We start from the raw sequence: 13934 nt of genomic DNA, 5'->3' as shown, positions 1-13934 counted from the left end.
GTCAAGAGTAGCAAGCTGGTCTGCCGCTAGGGCAGACGCTGTGGCAAAAACTTGGGTGTGGGAGAAATTCGGACTATCGATTGGTTCCCGAGAGGTTCTGGCACATCGTCCAGCTCCCCAAGGGAGGTGGACGAATACTTACCCACACCATTTTTGGTGGAGACGGGGAGCTGCTGACGTCAGCTGGGGATATCTTCAGGTAGTGGAAGGAATACTTTGAGGAGCTCCTCAATCCCACCAACACGTATCTCATAGAGGAAACAGAGTCAGAGGGCCTGGAGTTGAACAGTGCAAACAACTCCACGGCCGCGGAGCTCCAGGAGTGGATCAGACCTGCCCTAGGTATCTTAAAGCTCTAAGACTCTGGTTGTTGAATTAACACCTGTAAGAAGACAAAATGAATTTAAAATAAGTTGTGCCATATTTATCTGAGCTAAGCCTTAAACAGGCACGAGTAGCAATCAAATTGCAAAAAATAATGTAATGTTATTTTTCTATTTAAGACCCAAGTTATTATCTTCTATCTATCTATATTTTAGATTTTATGAGTTGTTTCTCCCAGGATACGTTGCCTTTTTAAGGTAATAAACAGCCTACATTGCAAACATGTTAATATTTAATTTGAGGAAGACAAATAAGACATTCTTGTAGTTGATTGCTGTCTGGGCATAACATGCACATTCAATAAATGGATGGAATGATAACTGAACCAAATCAACGCATGATGAAATAAAACCACACACAAAACTCTGTCAGCTCATAGTACACCTAAAAGACAAAATAGAACCAGATAAAAAATACAACATCATCTATGAAATACTGTGCAAAACATGTAAAAAAAATACATTGGGGAAACAGGAAGGTCTTTCTACACACGGAGAAATGAACACAAAAAAGACTGCGAACGCGAGACAGCTGATAAATGACACATCAGCAACACGTCGGATGACGCTTCTGAGGAAGAGTCAAAACCGGAGTCGCAGTCGAAACTGTTAAGCAGGTAACAGGAACATCTCCTCATAGTTATGTCTGAAGATTAGAAAACCATAATATATAACTATAGTTCTGTATTCAGAATCAGAATCAGAATTACTTTATTGATCCCAGGGGGATCAATAAAGTTTCGTTACAGCAGCTCCTACCTAAAGTATACCAGTATTACGAACAAAGAGCAATGTAGGCAATAAGATTAAGTAAGAGAATGTAAATATATATATAAATATATATATACAAGTACACAGTGACATTGAATATGGGGTACTGCACAGTGGGGAAAATTATTGCACATGGTGAGAGTATATCAGGAAATATGTACAAGTATATGAAAATGATAAAGTGAAGCATGTATTTTTGCATCTCAGTATCAATATATTTATAAACATTGCACATAGTAAAGACCAGAGTCCCCTAGTATACAGGGAATGTGTACTAATATATGAGAGTATATGAGATGAAGTGAATTATTGTACATTATCAGTATAAATATGTTCATAAATAATATGGGTTCTATGCCCTCAGAGTGAGGAGTTGTACAGTTTGATGGCCACAGGCAGGAATGATTTCCTGTGTCTCTGTGATGCATCGTGGTGTGATCAGTCTGGAGCTGAAAGAACTCTGGCCAGTACATCATGGAGTGGGTTCAACTCATTGTCCAGGATGACTTTCACCTTGTGAAGCATTCTTCTGTCTGACACCACTGTCAGAGGGTCCAGCTTCACCCCCACTACATCACTGGCCTTACGTATCAGTCTGTTCAGTCTGTTGGCGTCCACTACCCTCAGCCTGCTGCCCCAGCACACAACAGCATAGAAGATGTCACTGGCCCCCACAGGGGTCACCGGCGCCTTAGTCCTCCTCAGGTCCACCACCAGTTCCTTCGTCTTCGTCACATTGAGCTGTAGATGGTTCTCCTCACACCATGTAACAAAGTTGTCCACAACAGCCCTGTACTCCACCTCGTTGATAGTTGATACATCCAACCACTGCAGAGTCATCAGAAAACTTCTGGAGATGACAGGTCTCTGTGCAGTGGTTGAAGTCCGTGGTGTAGAGGGTGAAGAGGAAGGGAGAGAGTACAGTCCCCTGGGGGGCCCCATTGTTGCTGACCAGCCTGTCTGACACACAGCGTTGCAGGCGCCATACTATGGTCTGCCAGTCAGGTAGTCAACAAGCCATGACACCAGGGGGGAATCCACCTGCATCGCCATCATCTTCTCACCCAGAAGACGGTGTTGAAAGCACTGGAGAAGTCAAAGAACATGACTCTCACAGTACTCGAAACTGATGGCAGCCTCAACTCCGACTTGCGCCACCGGTCTGTAGTCCTTCAAGCCACCAGGTCGCGGCGTCTTCAGCACAGGAAATAGGCAGGACATCTTCCACATTACAGAGACCCTCTGAAGACATATGTTGAAGACATGCTGAAGGACTCCACAGAGCTGGGTGGCACAGGTTTTGAGCACCCTGGGGCTGACCCCATTGCCAGAGTGAAAATTCCCCAGCTGTCTTCTAACATCATCGGCAGTGATGATCACAGTAGATGGGGTGGAGATGTGGGGTAGGGCTGGACAATTAATCGAATTTTGATCGCGATTTCGATTTTGGCTTCTCACAATCATAAAAACACTGTAATCGAAGGAAAACAATTACACGTGTGACGTGTGTGGATCAACTGAAAAGTTGAAAAGACAGGTAGGACAACTTCAGTCATTTGGAGACATTTTGGATTCAAATTGTCAGATGTGCAGCAGAAGGAGATTGTTTGCAAAGTTTGTCGCGCCGCCGTGTCTGCACCTCAAAGAACACAACAAATTTATTTAACCATTTAAAGTTCCGTCATGAAGTGTCTATGACAAAGAATTGAAGGAACAAAAGGCCCAAAAAAGTGCATCAACTTCAGCCACCGCCACCACAACTCAGTCCTCCTTTGAGGACACTCTTTACAGCCACTCCATGTCCCACCGGCTCCCGGAGACAGCGATAGATAACGGAGGATGTGACATTTATGCTATAAAAAGCTATATTTAAAGTTGAGTTTTGGTGGTTCAATAAATACTTTTTATGAAATCAATGAATAGTTGTATTTATTAATCGCAATTTCATATCAATCAAAAATAATCGTGATTATTATTTTTTCCATAATTGTCCAGCCCTAGTATGGGGGTGGAGGTGAGACACTGTCCTCCCGAAGAAGATGAGGGGCAGTAAAGAGAGGGAGAGAGTGGAAAAGGTGTTGTTGCAGACAAAACAATACAGGCACTGGTGGAGGGGTTGATGGTGGTGTTTATATGGGGGTGGAGGGGCAGTGGTATCAAATCTGTTAAAGAACAGATTGAGTTTGTTGGCCCATTCCACACTGCCTTCCATTCCTCTATTGCCAGCTGGCCTGAGACCAGTGATGATCTTCATACCACTCCAGACATCTCTGTTGTTCCTGCTAACAGAGTGCCTTTGGACAGAAGTTTGCAAACAGTTTTCTACTACCTCTTTAATTTTAAGACCACTTTGTTATGGAATTTCATGTTCAAGGTGTATTTTTGAAGTGAACATGTTAAGTGCACATTTTATTTGAAAGAAGAAATACAAAGGACGATAAAATACTTTTGTGATTTGATTCAAGACACTTTGATAAGAATAACTATATTGTTAATATAGGCTACAGGGTGATGTGCCTCCACCATGCTTCTTCGATGACAGTGTTGTGTTCATTGTTAAACGACATTTGGCTACAACCTTCAATACCCTGTTGAATAGGAAGGCTACAGTCTTTAAGGAGACAGCTTGAGACATCTTGGATCCTCAAGCTGAAGTCATCATCCGTGACTTCCTCCGCCACTGTCCTGCCTTACCTGGGCCTTCAGGTTCCACCCCTAGAGGGAGGGGCACTGTCACATCCAACTGCTGCCCCTGATAATTAATTAGCCTCTGTTTTCCTGTCCCATTATATCAGTTCATCTTTGTTCTTTCTATCACAAACATACCAGCCTGAAATGGAAGGATGTACCTGAGGTTCGGACAAATGGTGGAAAATGTGTGAGTGGGGGTTTGGAATTATGTTGTCCAGCTTTGGAATGGACAATATAAGCAAAACACAAATAACTCGCCATAATAAGACATACAACTTAGCTTGCAGCACAGAACACCATTGATTTTAAAACCATCATTCATAAACCTATGACGCAAATAAGTTCAAAATCGCTGACACTTTAGCACATCAGAACAGGATTTAACGTGACATGAATTAGGATTGCAGCTGACGACACATATTGACACTGCTGACAGATTTGATGAAAGTCAAGCAACTTTAGCGTGATGTCATTTAGTATCACAAACAGCATACATTTTAAGCTAGTTAGCTTAATTCAAGATGTTTTGACCAACCAACATTTGAATTAACACCTGAAAGAAAACAAAATGAGTTGTAGCAATTTTCAGTTTTCAGCTGAGCTTGACCTTTCACCTTCACTGTGACCAGCCTGCAGTCAGTCAGGAAGTAAACAAAACAATCTGATTGGTTAATGTTATTACTGAAGGCTTCAATGTATTGCAAAGTTGATGACAAACAATGAACAGTATCCTTAAAGCCCTTGTGGGTAACATGTACACAACAACGGAGGAGGGACATTGGTCCTCCAAGACTCTTAGAGGAGGGTCAGAAGAGCTCCATAAACAATAAGACTCTGAATTGAGGCCAGGAGGCTGCCAGAGCTCAGCAGCTCTCTCCTCCTCTCTCTGACAATGGAGGGAGATGAACTCTGTTTTCCACAGCTCAACACCTCCTGCAGGAAGCTAAAGCGTTCTCACGTTGACATTGTGTGTATTCACGTTATCCTGTCCTCCATCTCTCTACTGACTGCAGCTCTCAACCTGCTCGTCATCATCTCCATCTCCCACTTCAAGTAGACACTTATTTCATCTCTTTATCAAACTGGACAGATATGACGGTGGAAGTAGCTTCAATAGAAATGTTCTTGAATGCTTAATGATCTGATGTGGGTTATCTGTTTAGATAATAATCACTACCAGCAATAATAAGAAGTGTGTTTCTTTCTTCCTTCTCCAGGCAGCTCCACACTCCCACCAACCTCCTCCTCCTCTCTCTAGCTGTCTCAGATTTCTTCGTGAGCCTCCCCGTGTTCTTTCAGATCACGCTCATAGAAGGATGCTGGTATTTTGGTGACCTGGTGTGTGTCCTGTATTCAGTTCTGGCTTTAGTCATCACGTCTTCCTCAGTAGGAACCATGGTGCTCATATCTGTTGACCGCTATGCTGCCATTTGTTATCCTTTACATTATCCCACCAAAGTCACTCAGAGGAGAGTTCAGATCTGTGTGTCTCTGTGTTGGATCTGTTCTCTCTTCTATGCAGGTGTGTTGTTGAAGGAGAGTCTGAAACAACCAGGCAGGTTGAATTCCTGCATTGGAGAGTGTGTGATTGATTTTGACATTATCAAACAATTTGTAGATCTCATGTTGACTTTCTTTCTGCCCATAAGTGTCATCATCGTTCTGTATCTGAGAGTATTTGTGGTGGCTGTGTCACAGGCTCGTGCCATGCGCTCTAATATTACAGCTCTTACTCTGCAGCGTTCAGGGAAAGTAACAGCTAAGAAGTCTGAACTGAAAGCAGCCAGGACTCTTGGGGTTGTTGTACTTGTGTTTCTAACATGTATCTTTCCAATATTCTGTGTTTTTTTCACAGATCAGGAGGCTTTGTACAATTTTTCATCTGCTTTATTTTTAACTTGTCTGTTCTATTTTAACTCCTGTCTAAACCCAATCATCTACGCCTTTTTCTATCCCTGGTTTAGAAAATCTATGAAAGTGATAGTGACACTTCAAATACTGAAGCCTGGGTCCTCTAATGCCAACATACTCTAGTGTGCTGGTGGAGATGTCACCTTGATGTCCAGCCAAGAAAAAAAAAAAAAAAAAAAGAAAAGAAAAACTTTAAATCAGCATATTACAAATGTGTTCTGTGGAACAGATGATCAGGAGCATCTCCACCAGCACAGTACAGGCTCAGTGTCATAGTTTAATGGAAAACTATTCTTAAAGTCAAAACTGTCAAATCTATTAAGACAATTTTATGTAGAAATGTGCTTTCTATATTTTGATAAATGCCTCTGTTGTGGAAATAAGTTATTAAACAATTAAGTATAATAACTGCACCCGTCCAAAGGGGGCACCACCCACAGATGTATAATACACAGAGAAATAATCAATTAATATTGGACCAGTATTAATTATCAGTAAATAATCAATCTCATCATATATTGGGCATCAGCTTTCAGTTCCGGGATCATCTGTTTCCAGCTCACAAAGACCCTCTGACAACGACTTAAGTGAAATATGTGGTTTATTTACAATGGTGATTAGTGAATAATAAACAATATGATAAATAATAGAGTAATGGAAAATGCTGAGTATACTGAAATGAATAAGTTTAACAAAAGTGAGAAGTATGAGCAAAAATAAGGATGCAACGGAAATTAATTTTTGAAATTAATTATTTAGATTTGTTTAAGGTTTCTATAATTACAACACGATCACTCTCTGCTCAAATATGAAGGTGATAGTCTACTTATGGAAACTCCTTGGATGCCGCTCCTATCAACTGGATCGGGGACCAAACACTGTCCTGGTGAGCTTGATCTTCCACAGCGGTATCATCAGGGAATAATCAGTGGTACCGAAGCGTGGAGAGCTGATTGCTGGACAGCCATGCAAATCTCAACCTCAGTTACAGTTGGTTATAGCTGGAGTCTTTCTCAGTGATATGTAGACAAACTGGACAACTGTGAAATTGTCCTGAAGCAGAATCTGATGGCGTGTGTGAAAACATGTCTGTCAATGATGAATTGAAAAATACTTCCGATGGCTGGTCAGAAAATATCTTCAAAAATATTATTAATGCGTGACTGTCTTGACAGTTAAGATGGAAATTGAGTTTGTACTTTGAAAAATGCATGCGTTAAATGTGGCGTGAATAATTCAAAACTGGCGGGCAATAAAAACTTAGAGATAAAGTAAAAAACTACTACGAAGACTAAAAGAAGTACGAAGAGATCTTAACTCTAAAAAGAAGTGAGCAAGAACTGAGACAAGAACAGAACAAGAACGAAAAACTAAAAACTGAGGGAGAACTGTCCAGGCTCTAGTTCATCAACTCTCCAGGGTGTGTCTCTTTGTCACGACACTGGTCTTCACGCCTTTCTATGATTTACATATCAGTGCTCATAAGAGAGTATTAACTAACGGTTGTACTTCTCACAATGTTAAACTCATAAGTAGGATGAGAGAGAGACATGAAATCGAACACTTTCATGAATGAAACATCATGTCGGCATGAAAACACGTTATCAGGAACATTCATTAATTTCTATGACTTTCCACAACATCCTAATTCATATAAGTAAATAATTAAAGTAAGCAACGCTAAGTAATATCAAGAGATAAAAAAGGTAGATCAATTTGGGCTAGGTAACCAGGCTTGCTTTGTATAATATAGACTATTAAAATGCTATAACACTAATACTTGTTAAAATTACATTCCAAAGACATTTCTTTAACTAGTCTCTGGTTGGCAGTATGGCTCCATGGCAGAGACTTATGATTAAAAATACTTTCATCTAACTTCGTCAAATTTAAGCCAGAAAAATGAACAAAACTGTAATTTAACACAAATCACGAGCCGAGTGTAGATTAAACATTATAATTTTGGTTACAAGTGTACATTTAATAGTCTGTAGTTCTAGTCAGAGAGAGATCTTGCAGTTCTGAATTATTTACGATCTTTATCCCCAGGTGGTCCAGGCGGTGAGAAGTCTGGTTGTTCTTATCTCTGGTGCCTGTTGGTGAAAAGTATTAAATCCTTGTTCATTGGCACGGGAATGTGCTTAAAAGCTTGTTTTATGGCTTTGTTTTATGGTCTCAGAAATCTGCAAAGGAAACAACAGTCCTGTCAGTCATGGACTGTTCGATGAAGTGACCCCTCCTGGTGGGTCAGGAGAGAAATAAAATGTTCTCCTACACTTCCTTTCTTTCTCTTTTTGCCAAGTAAGTGACATGTACTTGTAGGTGACTGATGAATGATATATATTTTAAAACTATGACTCAAATTGTGATAAAACATATTTCATGTACAATGAAAGAACTTTCTGGAGTTTCACTACCCTCTCAGAGGGTACACAGATACACTTGTCTGACTTACTTTTACCAAGAACAATCTTCACAAACCCTGAAGTCCTCCAGCACCAGTCTTTTAACCAACCCCAGCAAACAACAGCATAGAAGATGCCACTGGCCACCACAGACCCATGGAACATCCTGAGCAAAGTCCTGCCGATGGTAACAGACCTCAACTGCCTCAGAAAATAGAGACGACTGGCCCTTTCTGAATTGACCGACAGTGTTCTATTGTCAATGTGAACCCCCAGATACTTATAATCCTCAACTATGTCCACATTGACCCCCTCTAAGTTTGTCTTTGGCCAGTTTCTGTAGACTTTGCTGTGCAATTAGCTTCCAGTGCTAAAAACACAGGCTGGTTGTGCAGAGCAGGTGTTCTGGAAATTTTTTAAAGTGGTGATTGTTACTGGTCATAAAGTGTGGTAAAACTGCCTCAGATGACTTTACTTCAGAGCAGGCAAATAAGTGATTTAGTTCATCTGAAAGTGAGGCATCACCTTCAGCACCTCGGAGGTTTGTTGTATTATTTTTTACACATGGATATGCACACCCCAAAGTGGAAAACAAACCAGAACAAAACAGATCCTGTAGATGGTGATGTGCTGGATTCCCTTCCACACCTGCATTTGAAAAGATACAAGGGGATAAAATGTTTTTCCAAGCTTACTCTCAGGGATGCCTACCAGTTGGAATGGGTAAGGGAGGTGTGATGCATGGCAATAATACACTCACATGCTCGGCTACTGATGGTTACCCCTTTCACTGTTTCTATGACTCTCAACCACCTTTTTTCCCAGACCTCGAGAAGGAAGTAGGTGCACCCACTGCCCTGCCTTTGGTTCGCTTTGGTTTTGTCAGCACATCAGGAGACAAGCTCATCAGGTGCTCGCAAAAATGCAGGAAGTAATATACTTCAAGTGCTGACCACTGGTGTACCCCTGACCCCACTTACCAACTTTGTCAGAGAGTATGGCTATACATCAAGGATGGACTCTCATGAGTTGGCTCCCTGCTGTTGCTCCATTCTTTTCTCTGAGGTAGTTAATCCACTCTCTGTGAGGCTGAAGCTTGCCTAGTAGATGAAAATTCACCCAACCTTTGATGTGCCTCCACCACGTTTCTTAGATAACAGCGTTGTGTTCATGGTTAAACGACTTTTGGCTACAACCTTCAATACCCTGTTGAATAGGAAGGCTACAGTCTTTAAGGAGACAGCTTGAGACATCTTGGGTCCTCAAGTTGAAGTCATCATTCGTGACTTCCTCCACCACTGTCCGGCCTTACCTGGGCCTTCAGGTTCTGCCCCTAGAGGGAAAGGCACTGTCACATCCAACTGCTGCCCCTGATTATTAATTGGCCTCTGTTTTCCTGTCCCATTATATCAGTTCATCTTTGTTCTTTCTATCACAAACATACCAGCCTGAAATGGAAGGATGTACCTGAGGTTCGGACAGATGGTGGGAAATGTGTTACGGCTGCTGTTTGAGTGTGTGTGTCTGGTGAGTGATTTCAGGTGTGCTGAGCCGGAGGAGAGCCCATCAGCAGCTTCTCAGCTGCAACTCATCCTGCAATCACCACCAGCCTACTTCTACTCAGCCCTGCCTCACCTCACTGCCAGATTGTAGCCACTGTTCAATTAGTACACTGCTTGACTCTATGTCCTAGACTTAAGATAAGAGACACATTTTTGACCCTGTTTCTCTGTTTCAGCTCCTGCCTGCCTGGGCGATTCCCCGGTCCCACTCTGCTCCAGTCTCTGCCTGAAATCCCCCAGCCTGCTCCTGTTTCAGCTTGTTCCCTCCTTAGCCTGCCCCCTCCACACCCCAGATCCTCAACTTGTCTTCCCTTTGGAACAAGAAATAAAACTTGTTGAATTCCACCTGAACTTCTTTGTCTGTCCGCATTTGGATCCTCTCACTGCCACTCCCTTAACAAAATATGAATTCATTACATGAATTAGGATTGCAGCTGGCGACACATATTGACACTGCTGACAGATTTGATGAAAGTCAAACAACTTTAGCGTGATGTGACTTGGTATCACAAATAGCAAACATTTTAAGCTAGTTAGCTTAATTCAAGATGTTTTGACCAACCAAATTTTGAATCAACACCTGAAAGAAAACAAAATGAGTTTTACCAATTTTCAGCTGAGCTTGACCTTTCACCTTCACTGTGACCAGCCTGCAGTCAGTCAGGAAGTAAACAAAACAATCTGATTGGTTGATGTTATTACTGGAGGATGCACTGTAGAGTTGATGACAAATGATAAACAACATGTACACAAGGGACATTGGTCCTCCAAGAATCTTAGAGGAGGGTCAGAAGAGCTCCATAAACAATAAGACTCTGAATTGAGGCCAGGAGGCTGCCAGAACTCAGCAGCTCTCTCCTCCTCTCTCTGACAATGGAGGGAGAAGAACTCTGTTTTCCTCAGCTCAACACCTCCTGCAGGAAGCTAAAGCGTTCTCATTTTGACACTGTGTGTCTTCTCAGTATAATGTCCTCCATCTCTCTACTGACTGCAGCTCTCAACCTGCTCGTCATCATCTCCATCTCCCACTTCAAGTAGACACATATTTCATCTCTTTATCAAACTGGACAGATATGACTGTGGAAGTAGCTTCAATAGAAATGTTCTTGAATGCTTATCCAATGATCTGATGTGGGTTATCTGTTTAGATAATAATCACTACCAGCAATAATAAGAAGTGTGTTTCTTTCTTCCTTCTCCAGGCAGCTCCACACTCCCACCAACCTCCTCCTCCTCTCTCTAGCTGTCTCAGATTTTTTCGTGGGCCTCCTCATGATCTTTCAAATCACCCTCATAGAAGGATGCTGGTATTTCAGTGACCTGGTGTGTGTCATTTATTCAGTTCTGGCCATAGTCATTCCATCTTCCTCAGTAGGAACCATGGTGCTCATATCTGTTGACCGCTATGCTGCCATTTGTTATCCTTTACATTATCCCACCAAAGTCACTCAGAGGAGAGTTCAGATCTGTGTCTCTCTGTGTTGGATCTTTTCTCTCTTCTATGTATTAGTGATGATTAAGGAGAGTCTGGAACAACCAGGCAGATTCAATTCCTGCATCGGAGAGTGTGTGATTGACTTTGACTTGACAAAGCAATTTGTAGATCTCATTTTGTCGTTCTTTCTGCCCATAAGTGTCATCATAGTTCTGTATCTGAGAGTATTTGTGGTGGCTGTGTCTCAGGCTCGTGCCATGCGCTCTAATATTACATCTCTTACTCTGCAGCGTTCAGGGAAAGTAACAGCTAAGAAGTCTGAACTGAAAGCAGCCAGGACTCTTGGGGTTGTTGTACTTGTGTTTCTAGCATGTATCTGTCCATATTTCTGTGTTTTATTGACAAGCCAAGACATTTTGATCAATCCTTTGTCCTTTATCTTTGTAGTTTCTCTGTTCTATTTTAACTCCTGTCTAAACCCAATCATCTACGCCTTTTTCTATCCCTGGTTTAGAAAATCTATGAAAGTTATTGTAACACTTCAAATACTGACTCCTGGCTCCTGTAATGCCAACGTCCTGTAAAGTAGAACTGTGGAGGGCCTTTTTTGAAGTGATGGAAATTTGACCTTCAAAGCAAATAAACAGCTTGAAGCAAAACACTGCAGGGAAATGCTGTGGATTAAGTAAATTGCATTGTTTTACATTTGTAACATGCCTGGTCTCTTACAGTTAAAGAAACTATTTCAACATGAATATTGAAAGGTCTGTTGAATGACAGATATCATAAACATTTTAGTTTGATGTAGTTGGATACCAACCTTCATTAACAATAAAGTATTACGAAGAATAACGTGTGATATAATTGTTTTTGACTCATTTTCCGCACATTTTGTTTGTTTCTTTATTTCAATCTCAGTAAATCTAATCTCTGAAGTATGTTGGGCCTGTAATGTTCAGTGGTACGTACTGGATGTGTTGTGGCTAACTGCTTGCAGATATAAGCTGGTTCTCTGTGTGTTTTTTAGATCTCTGCATTGACAAGTGTGAGATAGTCTGGCTTTGACTGGACATTCAATCCCAAGCAGAACACAGTAGCATATGTCATGAAAAGCACAACGTTACATTCAGCTCTATGCTGTATACAGTATAAAGAGGAAGAATATCTCATTCTGTTTACATTATTTGCAGCCAGAATGTTTTTGGAGTACTAGGAAGGAGGTGATATATGCACTTATTGATTTTACACTTAACATGTTTGTACAAGTGAAAGATACAACTCATATCAGTATATATGGAGCTTGAGCTAAGATGACTGAAACTACTGATCAGTTTTTCAACAAATCTAAAACAACAAATCTAAAATTAAAATTAAAATAGTCCACATCCACATCCACATAGCACACACACATATACATATATATATATATATACTGTATATATGTATATATATATATATATATACTGGACACCCCCACCCCATAGCAATGACACTCCTAGTGCAGCCATCACCAGCTGGATGCAGCCTGACACAGATGCAAACACAAAAACCCTTTAGAAATGATTCAAAAAACAAAAAGACAAAGAAATAACATGAAGAATGGATTCAGGTGGATCATATATTAGTTTATATTAACATTTTACACCTGTTTACTTCAGAATCAGAGACGTCTTTATGAACTTTTTTTGTTTGTTTGTTTGTTTATTTTTATGGTGTCTGGTAACATACACACAGGCCACAAGACTCTACAATGCCTCCCTGTGAGGAACCAGCTGGACTGTGATCTTTGATGATATTACTGTACGAGTGTCCTGTTTTACGCCGTGTGCCTGAGAGGCAGCACTAAGAAGAAGAACAGCTCATGTGGCTAGACAAACTGATACAGAAGGTGGGATCTGTAGTAAGTGCAGAGCTGGAATCCCTGACATTTCCTTCCTGATTTCTATTTTTTTCTGCATGTTTGTCATACTTAAATGTTTCAGATCATCAAACTAATTTAAATTTTATTCAAAGATAACCCAAATAAACACAAACTGGAAAATGAAAGTTTTTATCATTAAGGGAAAACAAAATCCAAACCTACATGGCCCTGTGTGCCCCCTAAACCTAATAACAGGTTGGGCTACACTTAGGAGATACAACTGTAATCACGCGTTTGCAGTAACATCAAAGAGTCGTTTACAGTGCTATATAGGAATTTTAGTCCACTCATCTTTGCAGAATTGTTGTAATTCAGCCACAGTGGTGGTTTTTGGCACGTGAACCGGCTTTTTAAGATCATGCCACAGCATCTCAATAGGATACAATTGAACTTACTGCTGTGTTTTGTATCATTTTCCTGCTGCAAAACCCAACTTCGCTTCAGCTTGAGATCACAAACGGACGTTCTCTTTCAGGATTTTTTGGTAGACAGCAGATTTCATGGTTCCATTTATCACAAGGCTTGCAGATCCTGAAGCAGCAAAACAGTCCCAGACCATCACACTACCACCACCAGATTTAACTGTTACTATGATGAAATGAAATGTGTTGTTGCTTTTACACTGGATGTAATGTCACACAGCTTTTGTCTCATCAGTTCGCAGAATATTTTCCCAAAATTCTTGGGTATCATCAAGTTATTTTCTGGCAAAACTTCTTTTTGCTCAGCAGGGCTTTTGGTCTTGGAATTCTGTGATTCCACCATAAGAAAGTGACTGGTCTGCATGACACACACTGACTTCAACTGAGTCAAGTGAGGCCTGCAGTTCTTTTGATGTTGTTGTGGGGGCTTTTT

The 13934-nt window shown here is 41.0% G+C and overlaps 2 protein-coding genes across 2 annotated transcripts; both read left to right on the top strand.

The window, feature by feature from the left end:
- Positions 1 to 4737: 4737 nt before the first annotated feature.
- Positions 4738 to 5879, top strand: LOC125018081 (trace amine-associated receptor 13c-like). Its single transcript, XM_047601725.1, has 2 exons — positions 4738 to 4898; positions 5063 to 5879. Exons 1-2 carry the CDS (start codon positions 4738 to 4740, stop codon positions 5877 to 5879), a joined length of 978 nt encoding a protein of 325 aa, XP_047457681.1.
- A 4717-nt stretch (positions 5880 to 10596) lies between these two features.
- LOC125018072 (trace amine-associated receptor 13c-like) lies at positions 10597 to 11742 on the top strand. Its single transcript, XM_047601716.1, has 2 exons — positions 10597 to 10757; positions 10926 to 11742. The coding sequence occupies exons 1-2, from the start codon at positions 10597 to 10599 to the stop codon at positions 11740 to 11742; spliced, it is 978 nt and encodes a 325-aa protein (XP_047457672.1).
- The last annotated feature ends 2192 nt before the right edge of the window (positions 11743 to 13934 follow it).

This window comes from Mugil cephalus, chromosome 12, assembly GCF_022458985.1.
Source record: "Mugil cephalus isolate CIBA_MC_2020 chromosome 12, CIBA_Mcephalus_1.1, whole genome shotgun sequence".
In the NCBI taxonomy this organism is placed as follows: domain Eukaryota; kingdom Metazoa; phylum Chordata; class Actinopteri; order Mugiliformes; family Mugilidae; genus Mugil; species Mugil cephalus.
The sequence above is the reverse complement of the archived record's forward strand: the minus strand, read 5'-3'. Positions and strand labels throughout refer to the sequence as shown.